Here is a 13,230-nt window from a genome sequence, read left to right on the forward strand (position 1 = left end):
GGGCAGGACGAGACCAGCACAGCCCCGGTCAGACCAACGCCAGCACTGCACGTGATCAATAGCAATAACCTACTCTGTACTGAGACCACAGCTATATATATATTCGCCCTCGACTTGCATTTTTTACTCCTGAAGAAACATTTGCTCAGACCAGCAATATTTCCCGAGGTCTGCAGCCACACATATTCTTTGAGGAGGCTGCACGCGCCCTTGACGACTGAGGAAAACGAGCATTAGTAAACTAATTAGAGAGCAACATGTGACAGTCAGAAAAGGACTGATTGCAAAGATGTTTCTGATGACATTGAGAAGAGGGTGTCCATAGTAACCGCTACCTGCCGCAAAAGGGGCAAACAAACGATCGCCTTTGCTCCGGTGCCAAGCTCAAAACATGACTGGAATGCAACCCGTTTGTTCTGAATGAGGACCTGGAAAACTGCACGACATTCAATTTTATTGGAGCCTGGCTAATATGTATCGACGAATGTACCCATTCACGGCCTGTGTAAGAAGAATCGCGAAGGGTTTAGCGAGCTACGTGGTAGCAGGAGGTTATGTCAGCGCTTGAAACGGCGCATGGGGGTTTAGGAACGATTTAACTTCAGAACACCTACCTCGTGTGCTCTTTTCCTATGCATAGCCTAATAAGAAATGCTCAATTAAACCAGCTACAATACAGACAGTCTTGTAAATATCGGATATCGTAAATAGCCTATTGACTTTGAAATGTAATTTAACAGCCTACCGACGTTGGATAATTGTATGCCTACAATGCATGTCCATCTCTGCTGGGCACAAACCTTGAATGTAATGTAGGCCTAGTAGACAAACATTTACCAAAATGCTACCAGGTTCTATTCAAATAACGGGAGAGGCACTGTCGGGAGCTGAGATCAAGGATATTTGTGAAAGCCTAAAAGAGAACAGTGTGAGGCTTTTGTCTATCAGGGGATGTCAGCTTTCAGACCGAGACTTCGGACGGGTGTGTCGCGGAGTGACGGAGTCCCACTCACTGGCGCAACTCAACCTGAACCTCGGTGTGGTCTCCACCATCAACCGAACCAAGCATCTTGCCGATGCACTCAAGACCAACAGATCGATCCAGACCCTTTTGTAAGTAGTGGATTACAATTAATAAGTTGTCTGTCTGATTGATTGGTCTTAGTGGTTGATAATGATACGGCTACTGTCTATTCACTCATTGTAATCAGCATGGGTCCCTCAATTTGGGATCCATTAAGAGCTGTAGCATGTTTTCGCCATGGCATCACATCCGGGGGACCAGACTCTAATTTCCATGAGGATGAGCATGAACTCAAGTCTATGTCAAGTTGATGCTTTATGTAGCTTGAAAGCGGTGCTCTGCATTAGGCTATATGTGTAAACATGAGTGAATGAATTGGGTGGTCTTCACTGGCACTTTCATATTGAATGATATTCTGCATTTTTTTCCCCTCTTTCTCTTTCTCTCCTCCCATCTCTCATATGCCACAGTCTCCACGGAAGCCCCCTCCTGGATGCAGGATTGGTCACACTTAACACTGCTCTTTCCACTCACCCTTTACTGGTCTCTCTGGACCTGGGGGACTGTATGCTGGGGGACGAGGCACTGCGGCTAATCTGTGGCATGCTGCCTCCGGACGGGGCCAAATCAGGTAGAGCCACGCAACACTGCCCTCACTTTTACTGGAGGTATCGGACTCTGAACCTGCTTGGCCGGCTGAGGGACTGGGGCCTGGAAACAGTAGGCTAGTGTAGAGGTCCTCTCTTGTTAGTGTGTGTGTAAGGGAAATGGAAGCAGAGAGAGAAACACATGTTTTAGTATAGAAAATACAGTCCAGACAAATTGCAACCTCTATAGGCTTTATAGAGCATTCATAAAGTTGTTATTAACACCACATAGCTCTGTCACAATGATCTTTTTCCATCCTATATGTCGCATGACATTTGCTTATGAGTGATTTCTGAAGCATCTTTATAGGTCATATAAAGGGCTTTATGAAGGCATTATGTTTACAATTAGACTCATTTGACATGATAATGGAGAAAACACAGACTAGCTAGTCAGAGCCTTTAATATATGGCTACATTCGGCTCTGGCTATAGCTAGTTGGTCATTTGATGGTGATGGACTGCCTGTCCCACAGGTCTTAGGGAGCTGACTCTGAGTGCAAACCCCAGCATCACCACAAAGGGCTGGGCCCGCTTGGCCATCGCTGTGGCCCACAGCTCCCAGCTCCGAGTCCTCAACCTGGACTACAACCCCCTGGGTAAGAACCAATCAGAGAGGACACAAAACCAATTACTGTACTTTATATCAGTGAATTTCTTTATATGGAATCCGCTTGTATGGAATCAAGTTCTTAACATTTGAAAGGAATATTGCACTCAACCCAAAGTGTTGCCATTAAAAATACTTAATCAATATTAACTATTGTGAACTTCAAGTGTTGGAACAACATTACTGTGTCATCATGCGTAATGGGCCCGTTTCAGAGGTGAAGCACTCTTGAGTTACCGATGATGTCCATTTTATGGGCCAGTTGCCTCCTGCATTACCCAATAATATTTGTCATCTCCATGACAACCACCTGGCTGCTTGCACCAGAGAGAAAGAGAAATAGGAAAGGAGGTCATCTGAACATAATGTCCCAAGTTAACTTAAATTTACATTTTAGAGGGCATAGGCCTTCTTGATACACAATTATAGGGCTATGGTCATTTTGGGTTATAACCGGTTATTTAAGTATATAGGGCATAACATTTGGATTCCATTTCATCCATCTGAATTTTGGAGATCAATGACACTCCTAATGACTGGCACATCAAAATCAATCAAATGTTATTTATTTAATGTCAAAGTGCTTTGCAGAAACCCAGCCTAAAAGCCCAAACGGCAAGCAATGCAGGTGTAGAAGCACGGTGGCTAGGAAATGCATGTGCCTTTAACATAGCAAATTGTAGGGGTAGCCCAGACCAGGACTCAAACCCGGGTTCCGTGACTGTCAGCCCACCACCTTAGCTTTTACGCCAAGTGATCTGAATCCCTTGACGAGGTCACTAGGTGTTGGGTTAAGGTGGTTACACTATAGCAAGTCCCTCATGTGAACTGCCCCGCCAATGGCCTCGCGGGCGCGTTCCCACTTCTGACACCAATGTAGTGAACACCGTGGGTAGCCCCAACTGGGACTTGTTTGGGCTCCCGAGTGGCGCAGCAGTCTAAGGCAGTGCATCTCAGTGCTAGAGGCGTCCCTACAGACCCTGGTTTGGTCACGGGCTGTATCACAACCGTCCGTGATCAAGGGGTCCCATAGGGCGGCGCACATTTGGCCCAGTGTCGTCCGGATTAGGGAAGGTATTGGCAGAGGTAGGCTGTCATTGTAAAATAAGAATTTGTTCTTAACTGACTTGCCTGGTTAAATAAAAAAATAAGTAAATAATGATGAGATCCAAACCCCTTGATGAGGTCGCTAGGTGTTGGGTTAAGGTCACAATACTTATACTGTTGAAAAGATGTGCCTGATGGTGAAAGCTGAAACGTACACTCAGTGGTCAGTTTATTAGGTACACCCATCTAGTACTGGGTCGGACCCCCCTGTAGCCATGAAGGGATGCACCTGGTCAGCAACAATGTTCAGATACGCTTTGGCGTTCAAATGTTGCTCAGTTGGTATCAAGGGACCTAACGTGTGCCAGGAAAACATTCTCCACACCATTAGCCTGTACCATTGACACCAGGCAGGATGGGGCCATGGACTCATGCAGCTTAAGCCAAATCCTGACTCTGCCATCAGCATGACGCAACAGGAACCAGGATTCGTCGGACCAGGCAATGTTTTTCCACTCCTCAATTGTCCAGTGTTGGTGATTGCGTGCCCACTGGATAGGAGTTGAATGCGTGCGCCTGCGTGCGCCCGGCCCGCCACAAGGAGTCGCTAGAAAGCGATGGGGCAAGGACATCCCGGCCGACCAAACCTTCCCCTAACCTGAACGACGCTGGGCCAATTGGGTCTCCCCCGGCTGCGACACAGCCTGGGATCAAACCCGGGCCTGTAGTGATGCCTCTAACACTGCGATGCAGTGCCTTAGACATCTGCGCCACTCGGGAGGCCTGAGATGCTGTTCTGCACACCACTGTTGTACTGCACCATTATTTGCCTGTTTGTGGCCCGCCTGTTAGTTTGCATGATTCTTACCATTCGACCGCTCTCATCAACAAGCTGTTTTTGCCCACAGGACTGGTGCTGACTAGATGGTTTTTATTAGTCGCACCATTCTCTATAAACCCTAGACATGGTCGTGCGTGAAAAGTCCAGGAGGCAGACCATTTCTGAGATGCTGAAACCGGCGTGTCTGGAACCCATGATCATACCGCGCTAAAAGTTGCTTAGGTCACTTGTTTTGCCCATTCTACCGTTCAATCGAACAGTAACCGAATTCCTCGATGCCTGTCTGCTTTATATAGCAAGCCACAGCCACATGACCTACTTTCTGTAGGAGCGAACCATTTTCATGAACGTGGTGTACCTAATTAACTCTATATCAACTTTATGCTGTTGGAATAAATTCATTATTTATGCAAATACTAATCTGTGTGTGTAGTCCTAATCTGTTGTTCTGAGTCAATGGCACCAATCAGCTTTCTGTAATGCTCAAATGACAAACTCACCTTCTGAATTCACTCATGTTTTGGCTGTGTTGGGATTCCAGGGGACCAGATTGCTGGTATGCTAGCCGTGGCTGTGGCGTCCAGCAGAACTCTGGAGGTGTTAGATCTGGAGGGAACAGGCCTCACAAACCAGTCAGCACAGGTCTGTAGTGTCACCAACATCACCACTAGTGCATAGTCATCTGCACCACTGAGTGTGTGGAAAAACATTACAAAGAAAGTGGAAGAAATATAAATAAAACATATAAACGCAACATCTAAAGTATAAGCTGATTTCTCTCAAATGTTGTGCACAAATGTGTTTACGTCGCTGTTGGTGAGCGTTTCTCCTTTGCCACGGTAATCTATCCAACTGACAGGTGTGCCAATATCAAGAAGTTGATTAAACAGCATGATCATTACACAGGTGCACCTTGTGCTGGGGTCAATAAAAGGCCACTCTAAAATGTGCAGTTTTGTCACACAATGCTACAGATGTCTCAAGTTGAGGTAGTGTGCAATTGGCATGCTGACTGCAGGAATGTCCACCAGAGCGATTGCCAGAATTGAATGTTCATTTCTCTACCATAAGCCGTCTCCAATGTCAATTTAGAGAATTTGGCAGTATGTCCAACCTGCCTCACAACCGTAGACTGTGTAACCATGCCAGCCCAGGACCTCCACATCCGGCTTCTTCACCTGCGGGATTGTCAGAGACCAGCCACCCGGACAGTTTATGAAACTGATGAGTAGTATTTCTGTCTGTAATAAAGGCCTTTTGTTTGGAAAATCTCATTCTGCTTGGCTGGGCCTATGTCGTCCCAGGCCCACCCATAGCTGCACCCCTGCCCAGTCATGTAAAATCATTAGGGCCTAATGGATTTTTCAATTCATTGATTTCCATATATGAACTGTAACTCTGTAAAAACAAAATATTTTTGTTCAGCATAGTTTCATTATGATTTATAGCTTCCACCCCTGAAGTGAAACATTTTAGTCATTTAGCAGACACTCTTATCCAGAGCAACTTACAGGAGTAATTAGGGGTCAGTGCATGCTCAAGGGCACAGACAGATTTTTCAGCTAGTCGGATAGGGGATTTGAACCAGGGACCTTTCGGTTACTGGCCCAACACTCTTATCCGCTAGGCTACCTGTCGCCTTGTCATGTGAAAATGTGTATTCCATATCATTGGAAAAGACACCCCATTCACATGGATTTGCACCCAAGTGAGCAGTTCGGATTTGTCACTTCAAGCCCAAATATCATGTTTGACTAAAACGATGACCTAAATCGTTGTGCAACATCATGGGTAAGCTCTGGCCATCGTCTTTCAGCTCGAAAAAGGATTTCTACTGGTGTGGCCATTTAACTTCCATGCCTCTTCTCAAAATGTGGTGCCCATTTCCAACATTACTAATGCCAATCATCAATTGAAAAATAACTTATTTCCATTAATGTTATGGAGGTAGCTTTTCACATCCCTTATGGTTCCATTATATTTAATGAGCTTTAATGTGAATGTAACATTTGTTCTTTTTCAATCCCACCTATTCTGTAGATTGTAAATTGATTTTATAGTTATATCCACTAGGTGGGGCTGCTGTATATCAAATCTCCCAATTTATCTGTCATCGTAGCAAAGCCCTGTTCCTCTCATGGGCTAATTTCAAAGTCCGTCTGCTTTCTTAGGAGACAAAGGGGCTTTCATGGGCATGCATATGAGTGTGGAACAACAAGGGTGGGAGTGCTGAACAGAGCCTTGGGCTAGCATACCAAAGTCACCGTCTGGTGGCTGCGAGGCCTCCTCAGTCTTTGATCAAAGTAAACTTCATCTAGACAGGCAGCTCCTTCTTAGTCTCCCTCCCACACTCACTGATATTGACCCATAACCCTGAGTCTAATTTGCTGTGAAGATGTGCTTACTACACTCAGACACTCTTTTCTCACAAACACACTTCGCCAGCTTTGGCCTGGCAAGTGCAAATGAAAAGTGCTCAAGGCTTATGGACAATTTATCAATTTCAACAGACTTTCAATTCATTTTCTAGCTACTGTGTCTCTCTCCTCTCTAAAGCTAGCTGATTCATAAAGAGACTAGCCTTGACATGCACTTCACACTAAGAAGAAACATCACTGCTTTTGAGACGAGTACTATAAATCGGGACAAATCGGAGCAAACAAAAATACACGTTGACATTGAAGTGATTTGTTACATGCCGAAGTAATTCAAGAAGAACAAACCACATACACTGAGCAAAAATAATTTCAAAGATTTTACTGAGTTACAGTTCATATAAGGACATGTAAAGAAAATCATTTGGCCCTAATCTATGGATTTTACATGGGAATGCAGATATTCATCTGTTGGTCAAAGATCCCTTTAAAAAAAAGTAGGGGGCATGGATCAGAAAACCAGTCAGTATCTGGTGTGACCACCATTTTCTTCATGCAGCAATTTGCATAGTTGATCAGGCTGTGGAATGTTGTCCCACTCCTCTTCATTGGCTGTGTGAAGTTGCTGGTTATTCGCGGGAACTGGACCACGCTGTCATACGCATCGATCCAGAGCATCCCAAACATGCTCAATGGGTGACATGTCTGGTGAGTATGCAGGCCATGGAATAACTGGGACATTTTCAGCTTCCAGGAATTGTGTACAGATCCTTGCAACATGGAGCCGTGCATTATTATGCTGTAACATGAGGTAATGGCGGCGGATGCATGGCAATGGTCCTCAGGATCTTGTCATGGTATCTCTGTGTATTCAAATTGCAAACGATAAAATGCAATTGTGTTCGTTGTCTGTAGGTTATAGCTGCCAATACCATAACCCTACCACCACCATGGGGTACTCTGTTCACAACGTTGACATCAGCAAACCGCTCACCCACACGACGCCATACATGTGGTCTGAAGTTGCGAGCCCGGTTGGACGTACTGCGAAATTCTCTTAAACGACGTTGGAGGATTATGGTAGAGAAATTTACATCTCAGTTCTCTGGCAACAGCTCTGGTGGACATTTCTGCTGTCAGCATGCCAATTGCACACTCAACTTCAAAACGTCTTTGGTGTTGTGTGACAACTGCACATTTTAGTGGCCTTTTGGCCCCAGCACAAGGTGCACCTGTGTAATGATCATGCTGTTTAATCCGCTTCTTGATGTGCCACATCTGTCAGGTGGATGGATTAACGCTCACTAACAGTGACGTAAACAAATTTGTGCACAACATTTGAGAGAAATAAGCTTGTTGTACGTACGGAACACTTCTGGGGTCTTATTTCAGCTGACGTAAATTGTGACTAACACTTTACATGTTGCGTTTTTATATTTTTGTTTAGTGTAAATTCACAACCTAGAATACAAAATCCCCACTGGCATGCAGAACTCTACCTACCAAGTCCTCTTATCAACCCCTACTGCAGCCTATCGGTGCTTCATGACAGTCTCCCCTCCCCTGTGCCCTCAGGTATTCCTGGACGTGGTGGAGAACTACCCCACCTGTCTGCGCATGCTGGTCCTGGCTGAGAACGCCATCAACCCCGAGCTGCAGCAGCAGATCTCAGACCTGCTCTCCGAGGGAGAGGAGGACGACGACAAAGAGAGCGAGGCCCAATGCAGCGCTGGCATCCCCACCAGGGAGAAAACCACCTGGGTCCCCCATAGTAGTAAGGGCTGACCTGGCCAACCAAAACGCTCTCCTTCCCTGTCCCTTTTTAGTCATAGTCTAGACAGTTCCACCGGGGTGTTCTGTTCTGGAGTCTTGCAGATTCAAAATAAATAATTTTCTATAAGCTGCTATAAACCCGAAACGTCGGTATAAGTGATGGCCTAAAATAAATAACCCTACAAACTAACTAACCCATTTGCTTAAGAATGAGGCCTGTTCCCATTTCCGGAGTGCTTTAGAGTAGACTGGTAGTGAGATCTGTTTGTGCTTTGGCCAACTTGTTCATTGTGTTTCCGTATAAGGCTGAAGCACCCTACAGATGTGGCGACCAGGCTAGCTGTGGAGTTATAGAAGTCCTAAACCCGTTTCCGTTGTCTCTGCCCCTTGCAGACTCCCAACCCCAGAGGGTCCTGCTGACGTCAGGTCTAGGCGAGAGCCTACTAGCAGAGACTGAGATGTGATTCCACAGCCTTCCTACCTTTTTTTTTTTTAAATACCTCTTTTCCTTTTGCTAGTCTGCACATAATTGTGTTAAAGATCACCTAGTAGCCTGCAACCAATTACACTTTTTGCATGACCTGTAGCACTTTTACATAACACAATACATTTTGGAGCAGGCACAAAATCCTTAACCCACACCAAGTGACTTATAGGCAATAGTGAATTATTTATTTTAAACATGCACAGTCTATTTATAGTTCCGATTGTGAAGGTTATGTAACCAATACAAGTCTGTATGCTCTGATATGATAGATCGACTATATATGATTGTTGTGATGGTCTGATGTCAGAATAAATCTGTTTACATCTTCTTAAAGACGTTTGGGTTCTCGTGTTTCCTGATTGGAATAGCCTACTTATTAATGAAATTCCTGTACAATAGCTAACCGAACACACACTGGTTTCCTTTGATCTGAAATGTACCTTTCTCTCCACTAATGCTTCATATGAACATTATTTTGAAATTGTAGTACTAGCCGTAATAACAGGATGTTCCTGGGGTCAGCACCTAAACGTCACATACAACATGATCTGAATTGAATGTAACGAGCATGTGGTAATTCAGTATCACACTGACAATGCAGCAGTGTTGTTTCATCATCCCTGTATACAGTGAGCCCTACCCCCACCACCAGTCAAAGCTGATTACTATGGAGGAAAGACTTTATCCCCATCAAATCCCCTTGTGCCTAAATGAATTTCTAACTGGCCTATATCCATCCATGTTATGACATTCTATTCAACATTTTTTTGCAAACCTCCACATCAATACATTTTAAACGCCTCCAGTGTGCTTAGGGATGTTATGGACAGAGTACTAACCTCGACATTATCCATATTGTGACATTCTATAGGACATTCTTCCTAACCTCGTCTTAACGCCTCTTTCTTTGATGTTGTGGATTGAGGGTACAACAAGCCAACGTTAAGAGGCACAAAGTCTTAGACACAGAATGAAAAATAGAGAGCAGGAATTACTTTCAATGCCCATTCCGGACCAGCACATTCTCATGTACTGTAAGTATAAACCAATCACTTGTACAATTCACATTCAGTTTCGCTGGTAATTAGTTAAGGAGACCATAATCTTATTTTTCACTGATCTGCGTAATCCAGTGAGGTAGGTTTCTGATGTTGGGGTGCATAAATGAAAACAGACATTAACTGTGTTAACCCCTTTCAGTGCTCAATTCCCATAGGACAGCTAAATAATGAGTGGAACCAGGGATGGATATCACGATCAATCTCCCGAGTTGCTAAGTGACAGGGACAACAGAAGCCTGTTTTTCAGTATCTCCTCCTGTTACACTTGAACCCCTTGCTGGATATATGCTTTGAGGGCCCAACACCTAGTGGCATGATACAATAGTTTAGGGCAGTCATTAATGTTAATTACAGTGGGGAGAGCAAGTATTTGATACACTGACGATTTTGCAGGTTTTCCTACTTAAAGCATGTAGAGGTCTGTAATTTGTTATCATAGGTACACTTCAACTGTGAGAGACGGAATCTAAAACAAAAATCCAGAAAATCATTGTATGATTTAAGTAATTCATTTGCATTTTATTGCATGACAAGTATTTGATACATCAGAAAAGCAGAACTTAATATTTGGTACAGAAACCTTTGTTTGCAATTACAGAGATCATACGTTTCCTGTACTTCTTGACCAGGTTTGCACACACTGCAGCAGGGATTTTGGCCCACTCCTCTATACAGACCTTCTCCAAATCCTTCAGGTTTCGGGGCTGTCGCTGGGCAATACGGACATTAAGCTCCCTCCAAAGAGTTTCTATTGGGTTCAGGTCTGGAGACTGGCTAGGCCACTCCAGAACCTTGAGATGCTTCTTACGGAGCCACTCCTTAGTTGCCCTGGCTGTGTATTTTGGGTCGTTGTCATGCTGGAAGACCTAGCCACTACCCATCTTCAATGCTCTTACTGAGGGAAGGAGGTTGTTGGCCAAGATCTCACGATACATGGCCCCATCCAGCCTCCCCTCAATACGGTGCAGTCGTCCTGTCCCCTTTGCAGAAAAGCATCCCCAAAGAATGATGTTTCCACCTCCATGCTTCACGGTTGGGATGGTGTTCTTGGGGTTGTACTCATCTTTCTTCCTCCAAACACGGCGAGTGGAGTTTAGACAAAAAAGCTATTTTTTGTCACATCAGACCACATGACCTTCTCCCATTCCTCCTCTGGATCATCCAGATGGTCATTGGCAAACTTCAGACGGGCCTGGACATGCGCTGGCTTGAGCAGGGGGACCTTGCGTGCGCTGCAGGATTTTAATCCATGACGGCGTAGTGTGTTACTAATGGTTTTCTTTTGAGACTGTGGTCCCAGCTCTCTTCAGGTCATTGACCAGGTCCTGTCGTGTAGTTCTGGGCTGATCCCTCACCTTCCTCATGATCATTGATGCCCCACAAGGTGAGATCTTGCATGGAGCCCCAGACCGAGGGTGATTGACCGTCATCTTGAACTTCTTCCATTTTCTAATAATTGCACCAACAGTTGTTGCCTTCTCACCAAGCTGCTTGCCTATTGTCCTGTAGCCCATCCCAGCCTTGTGCAGGTCTACAATTTTATCCCTGATGTCCTTACACAGCTGTCTGGTCTTGGCCATTGTGGAGAGGTTGGAGTGTGTGGACAGCTGTCTTTTATACAGGTAACGGGTGCAGTTAATACAGGTAATGAGTGGAGAACAGGAGGGCTTCTTAAAGAAAAACGAACAGGTCTGTGAGATGGAATTCTTACTGGTTGGTAGGTGATCAAATTAATTACTTAAAAATCAGTGATTTTCTGGATTTTTGTTTTAGATTCCGTCTCCGAGTTGAAGTTTACCTATGATACAAATTACAGACCTCTACATGCTTTGTAAGTAGGAAACCTGCAAAATCGGCAGTGTTATCAAATACTTGTTCTCCCCACTGTAGATCATTGTGACGGCAACTGTAAGTAGGCTACTTACACTTTTCATAAGCAGATTGCTGACCCTGTTGCAGTCGTCATTGGATGCCACAGAGAACGGAATGCCCACAGGGAGGCAGGCTGGTTCACTGCTGGACCATGCCAAACGAACGCTGCATTGCTGGCATCTCGTCTGCTATGCAATCCGATGACGTAGAGAATCTCTAATGCCGGCATGTAATTCAATTAGGATTCCTTTATTTTTTTAATCGCCGTCCCCTTTCTCTCTCAGGCAATGAAGGCATTTCAGCCATAAATCTAATTTGAGCTGCTACAGGATCCTCTTTGGATGGAGCTCCAATTTCCTAGGTTTTACTATTGTGAGAACATTGGATGTTGTGATATTGAAAAGGAATTGTGCATACCTCATATACAAGGTCATGAAAAAGTCCCTTTGTATAGTCTTTTTAATGATTGTCAATTTTGTTTTAGTGTCCACCAAATTAATACAATAACTCATTCACAAATGTATAACAGGAGGGTAAAGTATTTAGGCTTTTCTGTTTGTATTATCATCAGGGAAAACTCCACCTCGAGCTGGACTAACATTTTAAAAGTGATCCTTAACTGCAAGTCCAGGATGAGTCATATCAGTAGGGGGAACCCTTAGTTAATAAGAGCTACTGTTCTAATCTTCCAAAGTAAATGTGTCGATGTTTAAAACGGAGCTGAACTTCCTGATTTAGTCTCGTTCATTAGGAAATGCAGCTTGTTTGACATCAAATGGACCAACAAATTACACCATGTAAAATGGGACACTATTTTAATGTTGCACATCTTTTAGTTGTCTCATTAAATACGAATATTAAAAGTATCTGAATTTCTACAATTTATAGTTAGTTTGAAGTTAAGTCGTTGAAGTTTGGAGCTATAGGTGGGTTGGTTGTTTAGCAACAAAGCCAACGCATGTGCAACTTTGGGGCAAAACAGACAGGGTTGGCTTAGATGGTTGACAATATGTAAACAAATACATTTGCACAATGAGGACTTCTCATACATCGTTGCAGTTGTTGGTTGGCTAGCTCGCAAATGTTAACCATATTGGAGTTGACGTGACAAAACACCAACTACATGGTATCAAGAACAAGATTTAAAACGAGCCACCTACGATTCCCCACATTGCAGCTTCTTTTCATTGTTGCTGGCCATCTCGTCACAACACACAGACTTCTGCCCCATTGAAGCGTGCGCATCGTTTGTGACGTTGTCAGCTAACCAGTCTACGGACATTTTAAAGGATTGGCCCATGTACATTGTGTAATTTACTGATGGTCCCTATCTAGCCCCATAGGGATATCAAATGTCAAACCAAATTGAACACTGTCCTGACGATAGGGTTGCGAGCAGCTGCACTGCAGCTTGTGTTGTGGGCAGGATTGAAATCAACCCAAGAAACTGTTTCAGTACCCTTCATTCACTGAAATACTATTTTTTTCCTATC

General features: G+C 44.3%; 1 protein-coding gene across 1 annotated transcript; it reads left to right on the forward strand.

Moving 5' to 3' along the window:
* On the forward strand, positions 1-9,137 carry lrrc73 (leucine rich repeat containing 73). The gene is made up of 6 exons (XM_021608559.3): positions 1-1,113; positions 1,495-1,655; positions 2,148-2,270; positions 4,711-4,811; positions 8,120-8,318; positions 8,711-9,137. The coding sequence occupies exons 1-6, from the start codon at positions 842-844 to the stop codon at positions 8,779-8,781; spliced, it is 927 nt and encodes a 308-aa protein (XP_021464234.2). The 5' UTR covers positions 1-841; the 3' UTR covers positions 8,782-9,137.
* The last annotated feature ends 4,093 nt before the right edge of the window (positions 9,138-13,230 follow it).

The sequence above is a fragment of the Oncorhynchus mykiss genome, chromosome 1 (genome assembly GCF_057628025.1).
Source record: "Oncorhynchus mykiss isolate SJ-2025 chromosome 1, ASM5762802v1, whole genome shotgun sequence".
NCBI classification, from domain to species: Eukaryota; Metazoa; Chordata; class Actinopteri; order Salmoniformes; family Salmonidae; genus Oncorhynchus; species Oncorhynchus mykiss.